The sequence below is a fragment of the Cavia porcellus genome, unplaced genomic scaffold, assembly GCF_034190915.1.
Source record: "Cavia porcellus strain 051 isolate PalLab524CR breed Dunkin Hartley unplaced genomic scaffold, mCavPor4.1 scaffold_14, whole genome shotgun sequence".
Lineage (NCBI taxonomy): Eukaryota > Metazoa > Chordata > Mammalia > Rodentia > Caviidae > Cavia > Cavia porcellus.
This window is the reverse complement of record NW_026947497.1, coordinates 67,337,375-67,353,743: the sequence shown is the minus strand read 5'-3', so window position 1 is coordinate 67,353,743 and position 16,369 is coordinate 67,337,375. Positions and strand designations below refer to the sequence as shown.

Below are 16,369 nucleotides of genomic sequence, written 5' to 3'. Positions count from 1 at the left end.
TGGGGGAGCTGTGGGGAAAAAGGAGCCCTCTCTACTGGTGGTGGGAATGCAGACTGGTGCAACCACCGTGGAAATCAGCTTGGAGATTCCTCAAAAAACTAGGATTGGAGGTCCCATTCAACCATGCTATTCCCTTCTGGATGTCCTCCCAAAATAATTAAAAACATCATCCCACAGCAATATATGTGCATCATGTTTATAGCAGCATAGTTTATAATAGCCAGATCTTAGAAATAGCCTAAATGCCCATCATCTGAGGAATAGATAAAAAATAGATAAAAAAGATTTCTATACAATAGAATACTACTCAACCATAAAGAATGATAAACTGGACACTTTTATAGGTAAATGGGTGCACCTTAAGAACATACCTATTAATGAAATAAATAAGACACATGTGTAAACATCACATTATTTCACTAGTGTGACAACCTAAAAGAAAAACATGTTTACATGTACGTATATTTGTGTAAAAATAGTTAAGATAGTTAAAAAAAGAAGCGTAATGGCCTCCTTTGTCTTCCACGTGGCCTGTTCAGAAACAAATTCAATGCTTCCCTTCCATGAACACCTCTGTGGTTCTACCTTTTCTTCTGCACCTCATCCCAGCCTCTTCGTCCCAGAGAGAATGACCTCAGCCAAAGCAACGACTCAGGTCACACCTGCCTTTACTTTAATCCACTGTGAGCCATTTTGAGTTGATTTTGGGGAGTCTTAAGAAATTTCTGACGTGCTGTAAGGTTGGGTTTTTTGCATGTGGATATCCAGTCGTTCCAGTGCATTTACTGAGGGTACAATCCTTCCTCCACTTAATTGCTTTTGCACCTTTGCCAGAAATCAATGGTCTGTTATGTGGGCATCTATGCTGGGACTTCATCTTGGTACCTTGGTGGTTTGTCTGTCTTGATATCAGTGCGTTTTGTCATGATTGGTGTAACTTTGTGGTAAGTCGTGGGATTGGGAGGGCTGGAGCTCTGATTTTGTTCCTTTATCAAAGTTTTTTAGACTACTCTGAGTCTTTTCTATTCAGAAATGTAAGAATCAAACTGTTAATTGTCATGAAAAATGATGTTGGCATTTTGATAAGGGATTGTGTTTTCTGATCTTTATTATTTTCTTCCATTTGTTTTTGGTTTTACCCTGTCTTTTATTTCTAATTTCTTAAGGAAAGATATGAGGATATTTCAGAACTTCCTTCTTTTCCAATAAATGTACTTGGTGTTAAAAAAAAAAAAAAAAAACCAAGGGGAGTTGGGGGGAGCCTGATCCTGAAAGTTCACATCTGATGTTTTTTCAGACTCATGCCAGACCAGACGACAACACCCAGGAAAAGCCTTACCCACTCACTCTCTGCTGCTGGGAGTATCAAAAATTCAGTCCTTACACAGCACAGGACCAGGATCAGGAACAGGCTGAGGGGAGGGAGGAACCCGCTTTGTGCAGCAAAATCCACAAGCATGCCAAAAGCCTTTGTAGTCAAAATAAATACTAATACAATGCAATATTTTAAAAATAAAAATAAATACGAAATTTTAAAAATGCCAGTAGGGAGACATTCTGAATTATGTAGGTGAGATAACATGTCTGATGTCAGGGCTTTGCTTTAGAACATTCCAGACCCGACTGTCTGACATGGAAAGAAAATGGTGAGCCAAGACTAACCACCCCTGACTGACTGCCGGAGGGGAAATGACCTCAGAAAGGTTCATTCTGCTGTTTCCTTTATTCTCCTGTGCATCTTGAAATTCCCATAACAAAGAGTCTTTTGTGAAGTAGTTGAAAAAAAGATAAAACTATCCACTAAAATGAGAAAGTAAATCCCTCAGAATGAACCGAGGCCTACACAGAGAAAACATTGTAAAAGTTAAACCCATCAAGACACATATCATTATTCTGTGCAGAAAATAAAAAATAAACAATACCAATGGATGTTGTTTCTTGATTAAAAAACATGTAAGGACTATTATGCTTTGTCTTTTTCAAGACAGGATCTCATGGTGCGGTTCAGGCCGGCCTTGAGCTCACTTTGTAGTGCAGGCTGGTCTCGAACTTGCAATGATCCTCCTGCCTCAGCCTCCTGAGTGCTGGGATTGCAAGCATGCGCCACTGTTAATTTGAATTCTAAGAGTCTGACTAAAGAAAAGCCAGACAGACAGGGTTGTGTGCCCAGTAATACTGCAGTAAGCACTGTGGCCACTGTGTATACTGCTCAGCAATTAAAATGATGCATTCGCGGATGTGAAAACACACTCAAGGTTAAGCTCAGTGCAACGCAGTTCCTGGGTGTCCACAGAGAGCCTGGTCCCTCGTCTGTTAGTAACAGGAACTGCACATGCGCACAAGCCTGGCCGGGCCTGTGGGCAGGAGGCCAGGGTCACAGTGAGCGTTGGTGTGGCGCAGTAACTCCGGCTGGCCCACGAGACATTTTCTTTCTCTGCGATTGAGACTGCACTTCTCTACTCTGAGTACTTCTTACTGATGCAATTAAACTACCAGGGGGCAGCGTGGTGCTGAGGGACTGGAACTCTGTTGTCAGAGGCTTAGCAAAGGGCCAGGTTGTGCGGACTGGGGGGCCCCCCCTGGTGGGGATTTCAGGTGCTGGCTTCCAAGACCCCTAGGCTGTCGTTGTTGGTGCTTTCCTAAGCCTGTTCCCTGAGCACTCCCACAGTGTCTCCTGGAACGCCCTCTGAAAGGGTTTTGGCCCAGACAGGACACTGTAGCCAGGAAAGCCTCAACCAGAAGCAGGAAGCCCCTATCTCCTTGCCCCTAGGAAGTTACCTGTGACACCATCTTCCCGCCCCTGGAAATTTACCTATGGCACGAAACCTAGGACCAATGGGCTACCTGTGCATTCCTAATGCCCTCCTTAGGTTCCACCCCAAACCAAGGCTACTTCCAAACCCCCACACCACGTGTCCGCCAGAGAGAGCGCCAGACGCCAGCGGTGGGGGGTGCCAGTCATCTCTCTCCGTGTTCTCAGAATAAAGGCCACTTTTTGTTTTATACTTCTCATCTTTTGGAAATAGTTTTCATCTTTTGGAAATAATCCTATCATTTGGTGCCGTGACTCCGATCGGCAGGTGATTGACTCCTGGGACACACCCAGTTGAGTCCCCAGCCGATGACATCCTGGATTAATTCCGTGCTTTTTCCTCTCCCGAGACGTCCTTGTTGCCAGCTGCCTGCACTCACCATCGGCCAGATTAATTTCAGGTGAGCACTCTCCAGGGAACTTTTGGCACTGGGCAGCCCCAGTTGACTGTTCCCCCCATTCGTGTGGGTCTATGCATTTTCATGTCCTTAGGACAGCCCAGGGCAGGGTTCTTTCTGGGCTAAACTGTGTCTACACTCTATAAAATCTCTCACATTCTTTGGGTTTGGATAGCCCAAAGCAGAGATTTTTGGACTGCCCACACTGAAAGGCCCTCACTTCCTTAAAGCCTTGCACTTTCACAGGCAAAACTGTTACTGACCCCACGTGGGCTCCACTCATAAATCTCTCAGTGACGATTGGAATATATGAGTTTTTGAAACCTTAGCCACTGTGTGGTGCCACAAACAATTGACAGCTTGTTCTGGACCACGGCTTATTTCTTGCCTGAATCAGTCATGGGAAACGTATTTTCTAACTTCCAAGAGACGCCTTTTACAATGCCTAATTTCCAATTTACATACTCTAAAAATTAAAAGTACCATAAAAACTAAACAATTAACTTTTTACTGCTGGGAGGTCTGGCCAATCTACCTGCTTATCGGCAATCGTTGGCCCAAGGAAGGAACATTTGACCCCTGCATTCTCAGGAATTTGTATGATTTCTGTCAGGCCGGCGACAAGTTATTAGAACTCCCTTATATTCAGGCCTTTCTTATTCTGAGAACATGCCAGTTTCTCAGTAAGTCTTGTGCTCCCACTGAGATACTTTTAGCTAACTCTACTGCGCTGCAAACTTTCCCGTCCTGCCCTCAGGATTCGCTTGAGGACGTTCCTCCGGTGTTTTCCTGGCCGCCACCTGCCTACCTCCAAACTTGTTCCCTGCTGTTACCTCCCACCGGACTGCTCTCCCCTCCCCCTGTGCCTGATTCTCTCAGCAGTCCTGGTCCCAATGCGTCACAGTTACCTCCTGCTGTGCAATCGTCTCCCTCTCCACCTTCCAGGACCCATAACTCTCCTAGCAACTCTAATCACTCTGTTAGCGCTTCCTCAAAGTCTCTGATTTCTTGTTCTCCTGAGAATTCTCTATCCCCTACAGCATTCTCGCCACCCACCCACCATACCCCCTTGGTCATTGTGCCCTTCCGGCAAGACGTGTGATTGTTCTGGCTTGTGCCGGAACAGTCACCATGTTACAACCCTCCACCACGTGGCCGGGTGCCACCATGTTCGTACAGGCCTCACTGTCAACGGGTGCCCCCTTGTGGCTCCTCATGTGAACTGCAACAGCCACCCTGCTCCATTGTGCTGCCAACAGCAATCCTCTCGCTGCAAGGCACACAGTGAGACGCCATCTGCCTGTGTTTCCCAGGGTGACCATCAGCAGCTCTATAGCCGCTCTACAGATGATTGCTCACACACGCCTACTGGACAGATGGCTGCCCAATGGCCCTCTGCTCCGGAATCTTCTCCTCAGGCTCTGCTACTACTTCGGGAGCAAGCTGGCCCCAAGGGACTTGTTAACATCCACGTGGCTTTTTCCCTTTCTGATCTATCTCAGATTACCCATAAATTAGGTAGCTTCTCTGTTGACCCACAGAATTATATCAGACAATTTAAATTTATTACTAATCGTTATGATTTACATTTTAAGGATGTTTATGTGGTTCTAAATACCACTCTCAGCTCACAAGAACGGAATCAGCTGTGGCAAGCAGCTCAGAAAGAAGTTAATCACAGACATAAGGTAAACACTGCTGATAATGTCCCTGGGCCTATAGCTGTGCCAGAGCAGGACAAGCATACTAACTATAACAAACTTTTAAAACAGTTCCAAGAGGCTAATAAAAACCCAGTTGTGTTCCTAAATTGGCTTTCTAATCCTCATGCACTGCGAGCAGTTCCAGCTTCACTCGCTTCGTTGGGCCGCCTCCCAGCCCCTTCCCCATGTGCCCTCCCAGCCCTCCCTCCCCCGTGCACTGTCATTGCCACCGCCTTACACGTCTCTGGGGGCAGTCCCAGCCCACCCCTGTGCGCTACGTCCTGACGCTCGCCCCACCCCCACCCTGGGCGTGCTCTGCCAGTGTGCCGCAAAGCAGCAGCTCAGCGGCTCCACTCAGGCATGCTTTTTTTTACAATTCAGCTCCATTCAAGCAATGCTATTTTTTTATTACAATTCTTAAACCATTTAATCAAGGTTATTGGCCACCTGATAATTTTACCAGCCTTGTTTATCAATCAAAGCCTTCACCAATCTCCTGTTTAACAACTAAGGTTATAAATTCCTTTTTGCTGGAAACCACTAGCTTTGTTCTAAGACAAGGGTTTTGTTAGAATTTTATTTGTCTTGGTTCATACTACTGCAAATAACAGGTTTAAAAAAAGTAAATGTGTTCAAAATTTGACAGTATTAGATCAGTTTTTATAGATTTATTCATAAGACTGGTAGACCTTTACTGCAAAATGTTTCCATTAAAGCCTTTTGGGCAGACTAAAGCCTTTTTTGTTAATTCCACGTGTCACCCTATAAAAAAGCGATATGCCATCCAGATAAAGCCTGCTCTCTGATCTGAAATGCCAATATTAAACTCGTGCATACTTACTTAATTCTACTGTAGTCCAAATCCCAAACAAAAGGCAAAACTTGACCTTCAAACCTTAGAGAGATCTTAATATGGTTTTTCATATTTTTAACACTTTTGACACTTGGAGTTCTGAGGCAGGTAAACCTATACAAGGTGGAGCTGCCTGCCCCCCACCCCCCATGGACCACGCTCAAGTGCAGCAGAAGACATTGGGCAAGAAAACGCCCCATCCTGGCATTCTTTGAGACCTTACTCCAGGGCTGCTGGACTGTTCTAGCCACCAGAGAGTGGGTAAGCCATCCTAACTCCTAGCCCTCACACGAAATGTCAACACTGTCAGATTCGTCACCAACAGAAAAGTGCTGCTGAAGATTGAGGGGGCTGAGGGCCAGCTCCCTTTGTGGGTGTCTGTCTTAAGAGTCCAAGTTCCATTAAAACTCTCAGGTAAGACATTCTCTATATTTGTGGACATAGAGGCCATATATACAGAGTTCTTCCTGAGTTTTCAGGCTGCTATATTAAGTCCTCAATCTCTATGATGGGGTATTGATGGTCAACCTATGCCATTTATAAACAGAGCCTATTTCGTGCAGGTCCCAGTCCTAAATCTTTTTTTTTGTTTGTTTGTTTTTTTAATTTTTTATTTATTTTTTTATTTTTTTTGTCTTTTTCATTTTTACCGGTACCAGGGATCGAACTCACAACCGCCTGCTTGCAAGGCAGGTGCTTATGCCGCTGAGCTAAATCCCCAGCCCCTCCAGTCCTAAATCTTAAAATGCTTTCACTCCCTTGTATTTATGCAGGCTCACTTGATACACTGAGGCCTCAACAGCTTCCACCTGTTGTCGCTGGTGGACCTCTCCTCAGTGATATAAAACCACCCCCTTCCTTTCTTATTCACCAATTTCTCAGGCAACCCTGGTCAAGACTGACAGATACATTTTGTCTTCTCACTTTGTTTACACTTTTTCAGGATACATAAAAGCCTTTCCCACAACCAGGTAAACTGCTGATACAACCAGGTTACAGTGACCCATGCCTAAATCAAAGTTGCTAGACTGCCATCCTGGTTTCACATCACTCAAGCCCTAGATCTAACCATCCTTTTCCTACTCATCTCTGCCTTACCAAGGCCTCACAGCCACAGTTAACAGGCTAAGTCATGTTTTGTTATCCACTTTGGTTCCTAATTCCTTACATTCTATTAATGATCATTTTTACAGCAGGACTCTTGACAGTCTTTCCTAAAGACTCCCACATCATGCGTAAGATAATCTTCATAATGTTCTATATGGTAACAGTCGCAGTTCTTTCTACCCTCAGCTGTCTGGTTAAACGTGACATCCCTGAAAGCCTAAGCCCTTACCTTCCCTATACTGGTACAGCCACTGCCTTCCCTCTCCCCCTATTTTTTCCAGTTCAACTCCTGTACTGGAGACAAATTTTATACATCTACCATCTTAACTTTTATGCTTTCAGGTGAGGGAGTAATCACCTTTCATAACTCCACTCCTCCTAACCCCACGTTTAATTTTCAGAATTCTGCCTTACCATGGAACATGTCTAAATCAAAGGCACCTTTCCCTCTACCTCACCTGGGTCCTTAAATATGACAGTGCCATGTCTCCTCATAACATCTTGTCTCTCTGTTTTTCCAGTCTGACATACGTGCATTCACCAGTGAAGTTGTCCTGGCAAAACACCCGGCACCAGCGTCTACCTGGGCATCAATCTTCATCCCGTCGACTCCCCTAGGCTCCAGTACAGTGCCCTCTGCCAGCAGGAAGTAATTAAAGAGAGAAATCTTTGCCCCTTTTCATAATAATAATCATAAGACGGAATATGAAAGGGTTTTGGCCCAGACAGGACACTGTAGCCAGGAAAGCCTCAACCAGAAGCAGGAATCCCCTAACTCCCCTGCCCCTAGGAATTTACCTGTGACGCATCTTCCCGCCCCTGGAAATTTACCTATGGCGTGAAACCTAGGACCAATGGGCTACCTGTGCATCCCTAATGCCCGCCTTAGGTTCCACCCCAAACCAAGGCTACTTCCAAACCCCCACACCACGTGTCCGCTGGACGCCAGCAGTGGGGGTGCCAGTCATCTCTCTCCGTGTTCTCAGAATAAAGGCCGCTTTTTGTTTTATACTTCTCATCTTTTGGAAATATTTTTCATCTTTTGGAAATAATCCTATCACCCTCAACATAGGGTCTTGACAAGTGCTAGGTTAAGATATAATTAGTTCAAAATTTCCATAGTTCTAATGGAGGACTCCTACTGAGCCATAGAACCCTTTGTTTTTCATCCTGTGTATGAGTGACGTAACTTTTACTCACATTTTAGGGAACGTTAATGTAAAAGTTGAAGAATCAAGATGGTTTATGCCATATACTCCTATCAAGGGTCTGGAAGCTCTTGACCTGTTCTCTCAGGTCTGAGTAGACCTTAGCCCCACCCCCAACCCTGGAATTCCCTCAAACTTTATAGTGAATTGAACCCGGATCTTCACACTGAGCTGCAGCCCTACCCCTTTTCATTTATGTGTATATTTGAGACACAGTTTCACTAAGTTTCCCAGGCTGGGTTTTAACTTGCAATCCTCCTCCCTCAGTTTCCCAGAGTGCTGGGATTCCTAGCATGCACCATGCCCAGCTTCAAGCTTTATAGCTTTAAAATTAGTTCTTTGAACACTTGCTTGTCTAATATGTGCAAGGCTCTGAGTTCTATCCCAGCACTGCCAAAGCGGGGGGAAAACTCCTCAGTATCTATTCATTAGAGGCACAGATATCAACTTAGTGTTTCAAGTTAGCTTTTTATTGCTGTGGGGAAAAAAAAAGTACCTGACAATAACAGCTAAAAAAAAAAAGTCTTTTTGGCTCATGGTTTCAGTGGGATCAGTTCATGGTTGGCTCCAGGTAGAAACTAGACAGCGGGAGGGCATGGCAGAGGAAAGTGTCCTCCTGCAGCCAGGAAGCAGAGGATGCACTCAGGCTTCCTCCTCCTGCTTCCAATCCCGTCAGCCCACCCCCACTGCTGGTGCTGCCCACCCAAGGCCCGTCTTCCCGTTACTTACTACCTCACGTGGGAAACACTCTCACACACACCCAGACATGTGTTTCACTCATTTCCCAGCCGCTTTCCAAGCTGATCAAGTTGACAAGACTAAACAGCACTTGGTCACAACCCGCATTTTTTTTTTTTTTTTTTGTACTGGGGATCAAATCGAGAACATTGCACTTGCCAGGCAGGAGCTTAGAACAACCCACATTTTTTTTTTTTTTTTAAGGAATGGAAATAAAACTAGACTTAGAATAAATTGTATGCTGTGAACTTTTCTTGTATGCATATATAATCACATAACAATTGTGTGTGTATGTGTACTGTACTGGTCACAATAGCAAATAAATTACCATGGGTTGCAATAAAAACACTTAAAGCCGCTAAATTAAAGAGATGAGTTTATTGGTAAATAAAGTCAACGTCTATTCCAATATACCCCAAATCCATCCTTGTATATATTAAGGAAATTAAAATTTAAAAACCAATACAATGTAACCAGCTAAAACTCCAATCTACAAGGAGCTAAGTGCCAAAAGTTTACTTGAATAGCAGGTTCTTGGAGTTTTATCTCAAAGAAACTGTGCTGAAGTTCCCAGGTAGCTCGCAGAAGCCGAGAAACTGTGGAGCAGGCCTGCAGGACCGAGACTGTCACCACCGCTGCCTTTCTGCAGTGCTTATTTGTATTGGGCCATCTCTGGGTTTCTAAGGACAACTCCGCCCAGAGCCCCACTTTGTAGGGCCCAAGGTGCTCAGGACTCTGGAGGGAAAAGCTCAGAAATCCCTACAGCGTTCAGTAACTGAGGTAGAATACGGGGCTCCCAAGAACATCTTTTAAATGCCCCAAGTTTCTCTTCCACCCCAACCCCAGCTCTGGCACAATGCAAATATTGAGAAAGAAAAAATCAGTCAAGCTTTAGTAACAGAGACAACCTATTAAAAAAAAGAGGGATGGCCTTTTTTCAGGCCCTCACACTACTGCAATTTTAAAAGAATGACTGAATTTAGGGTTGCAAATTTGGTACTGACAAAATGAATGTTTTTTTTTTAAATAACCAGACTATTTTTCTTGTAGAGTGTTAAGATATAAAAATTCTACTACCTCCAGGCATAGCGGTGCAGGCCTATAACCTCAACACTCTGAGGAGGCTGAGGCAGGATTGCTATTTGAGGCCAACCTGGGCTCCACAGTGAGTTCACCATTAGCCTGGACTGGAAGTGTGCTCCTTCTCCAAAGAAACCAAAACAAAACAAAACCCCAAGAGAACCTAACAGCAGCACGCTCCTGCGCCCCGAGGGAGGGGGCAGCGCCTGGAGGACAGTGGCGCTGCTGCCTCACCTTGCACTCCGAAGCCCCGGGTCCTGGAAGACTGAAGAGCTGGCAATGACCCCGTGAAATCCGCTCCTAAGAAGCCCTTCAGACACTGGGTCAGCCCCAGCCCCGCCCCCAGGGCACAACACAAACTGACAGGGCCACAGGACTCGCCTGGCACGGTACAAGCCTCGGCCAGGGCGGAGGCTCAGCAGAAACAGTTGCCGGAGACCCGCAAACCTCCGGGCCTTCTGCGCTGGGGCGGCTGTCTGCTTGCATTGGGCCCGGGTCTAACTGCGTCCCAGGGTCAGGGCTGTGGGCGGGACCTCTGTGCCACTCCGCTGGCCATGGAATAGGTGCACGCCCAGGTCACCTCGCCAGGCCCTTGACAAGACGCAGAGTCAGCTGGGGCCTGGCCTCGCCCCGAGAGCCCCAGCTCTCCTCGGAGGTGGAGCACAGGCGGGGTCTCACCCTGCAGGCGCTCTCCAGGCACTGCCACTCAGCTTTGTCACGCCAGAAAAGTGACAGCAGGCACTGGACCTTGCAGTCAGTCCTAACTTTGAACTTTCTGGAATTAAAAATGCGTAACCACATCTGTAAGGTTTTTAATGAACAAAAAGTTAAATACAAACTTCCATATGCAAAATAGACTATTGTGTAACCGGCGACCTCGGAACCGAGCCCTGCATTTTCTTCCAGATCTCGGTGGGGGGTGGGGGTGGGGCAGGTGTGCACATTGGTCATAATGAGTACAAAACTTAATTTAGCTTTGTATATAGAAAAAAAAAAATCTTTGAGGAAAAATAGCTTTCAGTTGAACAGTATCTTCTGAATAAACAGCTCAGGCCAGCCCTTATAATTCTGAGGTTTACACTCATCGGGACCTCGGACAGAATGAAGATTTAGGGTTTACAGTTACTTTGAATCCAGTTTCCAGAGTAAGCCGAGTCACCTCAACTCTGGGGGGAAGTGGCTTTGAGATGAGCTCGGTGTGCTTCTGGGGAGCATAGATGGCCACGGTTCCTCGGCTGGGGTCGCACGGTGCCAACGCGGTAGTGTCTGCTTGCTCTGAACCAGACCCCCAGTGGTGGCATCCTGCTTCCTCTGGAGTGTGCAAGGCTCCACCTTCTTGTGGGCAGTGACCGCTCTGTCTGCCCCTGCTGCTGTCCCCCGGTCGTCAGCAGGGGGCGGTAGCTTGGTTGACATTTCTCTCCGAAATAAATAGTTCAAGCACATCACTTAGAGTTAACTGTGGCAGGCAGTGGGAAATGGCCACCGCCCCACATTTGCAAACGAGCGAGCGAATGAATACATGTGAACAAACACACAGAAAAAAATGATTCATAGAGTAGATCCTGCATTTCCCACATTCCCAGGGAAATGACTCTTAAAACAAAACATTAATTAGCGTTTGTTCTTGTGTGGGCTGAACAGTCCAGGGCTCCAAGCAGGCACAGCCTTACAGTCAGGGTGGCAAGCAGCCCCTCCGTACCCGGAGAGGCCTCCATGCACGGTACCTGTGGGAGAACAGACACTACGCAGGGACTCGGTAACCCACGATGCATGAGGTATGTGGAGGTATATGGAGACGGCTGGGAGGGGCCCACCAGTGGCTGGCAGGAGGGGGCGGCATTCTCAAAGCAGCTGCTGATGTAGGATTTCCCACACCATCTTCTTTCGGAACAGAGGCATCTGGTGCTGCGGAGAACAACACACATGTCACCCGCTGCTGCAGCCCTGTCCCAGCTCTGCAGGTCACTGTGTAAATACAGGGCAGAGCCCAGGTCCTTTAGGTCAACCCCGACATCTCTGCTGATAGAGCCTCAGGTTTCTACCTCTGCTGTGTTAATACACTCAGTGCTGTGCGTGCTCAGGAAAACCAAAGAGGGACCAGGAACCACACACGGCGGCGTAGAATAGAAGCATTAGCAAAAATGGAAAAGTCCAAATGGTGGCACAATGGGCCGCCTTTCTGCACGTATTTTAAAAATAATCTAGAATGAGTCTAACCCACTTTCATATGGAAAAAGTGACCTTTAAGAAAAATGTCAAATTTCTTTCTGTTCTATCAAATATTGCACTTGGTCAATGCTGTTCAAGAAACAGCTTTTCTTGAAGCCTCACATTCTTAGGTTCAGAGACACCTTGCTATTTAACAACATCAAAGAATGAAATGTTTTGCTTAATGTGCTACTGCTGTAACCACTAATCATGGCATGGGGCAGTTTTCAAAGTAGCAGCCAGACACAACAGGACGCCAAGATTACCTGCAAGTCAGCTGCCCAGTCCCTGATGATAAGATGGGGGGGGGGGCTCATGCCTTTGGGCTATGCACTATCATTGTGAACACTTGGACAGCGAACGAGCTTTACTGGACACTCAGGGAGCTTGTGGTGTGTGCATGCATGTGTAAGTCTAAACACAAGTTTTATTTTATTTTATTTTTGGTTCCAGGGATCAAACTCACAACCTTGCTGTTTGCCAAGCAGGTGCTTATGCCACTGAGCTAAACCTCCAGCCCCTACAACTCTTATTTTAAATAGTTCAAAACATCTGGTAAAAATATACATTTATTCTTAGTAAGCCTGCTGAGTTGAGTCACTGATAAGCACCTTTATGTTAAACTAGAGTTGCCTGAATTCAGTGTGGGCTCCTGGTTACAGACACTGCACCAAAACTCAGAACAGGATTACCCGTCCTGACACTCTACAAAATCAATGTATTTGGAGAACAGTGGCTATGAAGCTACACCTCTATGGTGGTTGCAAAGAGGTTTCAAATGCAGTTAGAAACAGAGCTTCTCAAGTGTTCCCAACACGCCTGGGTTTCTACTCTGACACGGAACCATGGAGAACCCAAACTAAGCAACACAGAGAGCAGGTGGTATTGACAGTCCTGCTTTTCCCTTGCTTTCACACACTCACAGGGACCAAGGCATCAAGCTGTGCTGTATCCTCACGGCCACTAAGAGCAGGAGACACCTGAGGGCAGCGAGAGCAGGGCTCAGCCAGAGGCTCGAGCAGGGGTTTATGGGCGTTTCAGGGAGCAGCTGCTGCACCGAGGCCTCCTGCGTGTGGCACTGGCAGCCGGTCGTCTCGGACAGAAGCGAGTGGAGGGGAGGGCCTGCACTCACCTGTGTAAAAGTGATAGGTTTGTCCCTAGAAATATAGTCTGCGTATTTACAAGTAAACATTCCACAATCACTCCCATTCAGCTGTTGAGGAATCTCCTAAAATTACAAAAACAGAAGGGGAAAAGAGGTAAAATATCACACAACATAAATTCCTTGTGCTTTTTCTACATATAGCTGGGGAAAATGACAACCTGGTAAATGCTCAGTCTGCTATCGCACAAACTGGCACACACAGATGTAATTAGCTTTACTCCATGTGGTGTAAAACCCTACTATAACCTAGAGTGGGGGCCCCACAGGAAACGGGTCTCAGAAGAAAAGAGGAGGGGCTGGGGATTTAGCTCAGCGGCATAAGCACCTGCCTTGCAAGCAGGCGGTCGTGTGTTCGATCCCCGGTACCGATAAAAAGTTTAAAAAGTTAAAAAAAAAAACCAGAGGAAAGCGAAGTGGGGCCCTCTCTTTGCTCTCACTCAAGGAAACCAGTCGAGGGCTGGATGAGGCTCCGCCCAGCATGTGCTCCAGCTCCCTCCCCAGACTGCAGCAGCCAGGAACAAAGCAGAACTGAAGGTGCCCTAAGAGGAATGCTAGACAGAAGAACACAGCTTTTACTGTTAAGGTACAGTGAGGGCCAATCGAAAACACAATGGACCCGCTGCAACAGTGCAGAGACAGCGCCTCCTTCCGCCAAGGCTGGATGACAGGCCTTGGCCCTGGCCCCCTACGGTCTCGGGAGGCAGAGAAAGAAGCCATAGGTCAGCTCTCCTGGTGATGACTGTGCCTTGAGCAGGGCCAGTCCCGAGGCAGCACTTTGGAGCTCTCTGAGGAGAGGCTCACAGTCCCAGGCCAGGGCCCCCCGTCACACACCTGCAGCTATGTGTGAGGTGTGTAAGAGAAAATGGACGGGACAGGCCAACACTAATGACAGCAGCTGAGTGCGTACTCACGAAAGCAGCCCATCATTCAAAAAGACAGAATACGCACAACACATGCTGGGGCCTTATATTTCTGCTGAGTCTAGCGCTACACAGAGTAGGAAGAAGTACAGATCCCAATCTACAAAGAAGAGATTTTGTCACACTTCCTGTACCAGGACATGGTGGTCATTCATACAGACTTTGCAAGGCAAGTGCTTATGCCGTGAGCTAAATCCCCAGCCCCCGAATACTCTTGCTTCTGTCTTTTCCTCAGGAAATGTCAATGCTGACTTTTCAAGTGATCCAGTGTTGAACTTTGGATACTTTGGATGAAGAAGGCTGAGCACCCTACAGAGGTCAGGAATGAACTGAATTTGTGTGGCTCACTTCAAAGTGAAGCCAGCAGGAGCCAAGGCCGGGTCACCTTTCAAGTACAAACTGACACGTGGACCTGGTAAGATGCAGAGCGCATCACAGGCAGCCTGCGTGACTCCTGATGACCATGCCACGGGGCCCTGGGACCTAAATAAACAAATCCCCAGACACACTTTGGCCAAGACCTTGCAATAATCAGGAAGAGATGCTGAGCTCAATGCTCCGTTGTCCAATTCCCTATCAGACATGTTGGCACATGCATAGGGACCAAGCTAGACACCACTGTGGCTATCCTGACTCATAACGGCCACTACCTTGAGTACCCTCATCATGCCCTCTCTTCGCAGCTCACTATAAACAGACAAAACCACCCTCGTGGTCTGCAGGGGTTTGTGGCCAGATCCGGGCAGGGTGAGTGCAGAATGGGCCTGGAATCTTCACCTCTGCTATTAGCTTGAGGTGAACCAGACCCACCCTGGCCTGGAGGATAGGACTTTTTGAATAATACAACATGCAATATCTGGCAAATAAGCTCGGTCATCACTTACGTGTGGCTTCATGCTGTAGCGGGTCCACTCTAGAAGGTTCAGATCAATGTTTCTTTTGGTCTTGCTTTCGTCCTGTAAATACTGACTAAAGAAAACAACAACACAGGTTATACAGATGAGACTAAGCATTATGACTACAAAAGACTTGAGTTGTTTAATAGGATCTGCCATTCTAAAAACGACACCCACTGGGCTTTCAGAACTGTGACTGCTTTTAGGGTTTTTAATTCTGAAAGCCTTTTTCTACTAACCAAAACTGCATATGCTTGTTTTAAATAATTAAAACATATACAATGAGGTAAAAGACAAAGATCCCTCTAAGTCAGGGAGGGTGGCACCACCCTGTAATTCTAGCTACTCTGGAGGCAGAGGCAGACCTGCAAGTTGGAGGCTACCCTGGGGAACCCTGCAAAACCCTGTCTCCAAATAAAAAGGCCCAGGGATGCAGCTCTGTGGTGGTGTCCCTGGGGTCAATCCCCAAACCACACGGGAAAACAAAACAAAAAAACAAAAACTCACAAGAAAGACCCCTACAATGACTACTGTAGGAGTAATCATGACTGCCAACTTGCTGTTTTTTTCTAGCTCTCTATTACCATACACACAAATTATGAGCACATAATTTATTCAGTTCAGATGAAGTTTTTACACCTTTTCTTCTCACTTTGAAATAAATGAGAAACAAAATACATGGCCTGGAATCTAAAAAAAAAAAAAAAGTATTGCCATGAAAAAAAAAAGGTAAGAAAACTATTCTAAAATAAAGGACACTATGTAAACATTGAGTCCTTTTCCTCTCTCTTTCTTCCCCACTCAGCTATGGCCTTCTTATTTTTTATTTTGAGACAGGGTCTCCCTAATTTGCTAAATTGCCTAGGCTGGACTGAAACTTTTGCAATCCTCTTGTCTCAGCCTGAGTTCTGGATTACAGATTTGTGCCACCATTCTTGGCCAAGACATTCCTGAACACTGATTTACTCCTGAACTCGGGGGAAAAAAAGCTATAGAAGATAACACAAAACCTCAGATATGGACCATACATTACATGTTACACATTGGTAATTGTCTTAAGTATGATGATACCATTGTACTTACACAGAATTTTCTTAGTTTTAGGAGATACACTCTTAAGTACTAAGTGACTAACTTTTTTCTGTGATTAATTTTTATCTACATCTCCAGGTTATCAAATTCAATACGAAGACACCTCGGTTCTCAACCTGCATATAAGGTAAGCCTGCCTCAGGCTGTTATGGTCTGATCTAAAATGTCCCCCAAAAGCTCTTGAGTGCA

The 16,369-nt window shown here is 46.1% G+C and overlaps 1 protein-coding gene across 4 annotated transcripts in view; it reads right to left on the bottom strand.

Moving 5' to 3' along the window:
• Positions 1-9,182: 9,182 nt before the first annotated feature.
• The window catches only part of Senp2 (SUMO specific peptidase 2), a 35,609-nt gene continuing 28,422 nt past the window's right edge, over positions 9,183-16,369 (bottom strand). For all 4 annotated transcript variants that reach the window (XM_063261192.1, XM_063261193.1, XM_003477068.5 and 1 more), the window contains 3 exons: positions 15,077-15,161; positions 13,240-13,335; positions 9,183-11,804 (listed from right to left, as the gene is read on the bottom strand). In XM_063261192.1, the coding sequence (XP_063117262.1) occupies positions 11,742-11,804; positions 13,240-13,335; positions 15,077-15,161 (244 nt within the window). In that variant the 3' untranslated portion in view covers positions 9,183-11,741. The remainder of the gene's footprint in view (positions 11,805-13,239; positions 13,336-15,076; positions 15,162-16,369) is intronic.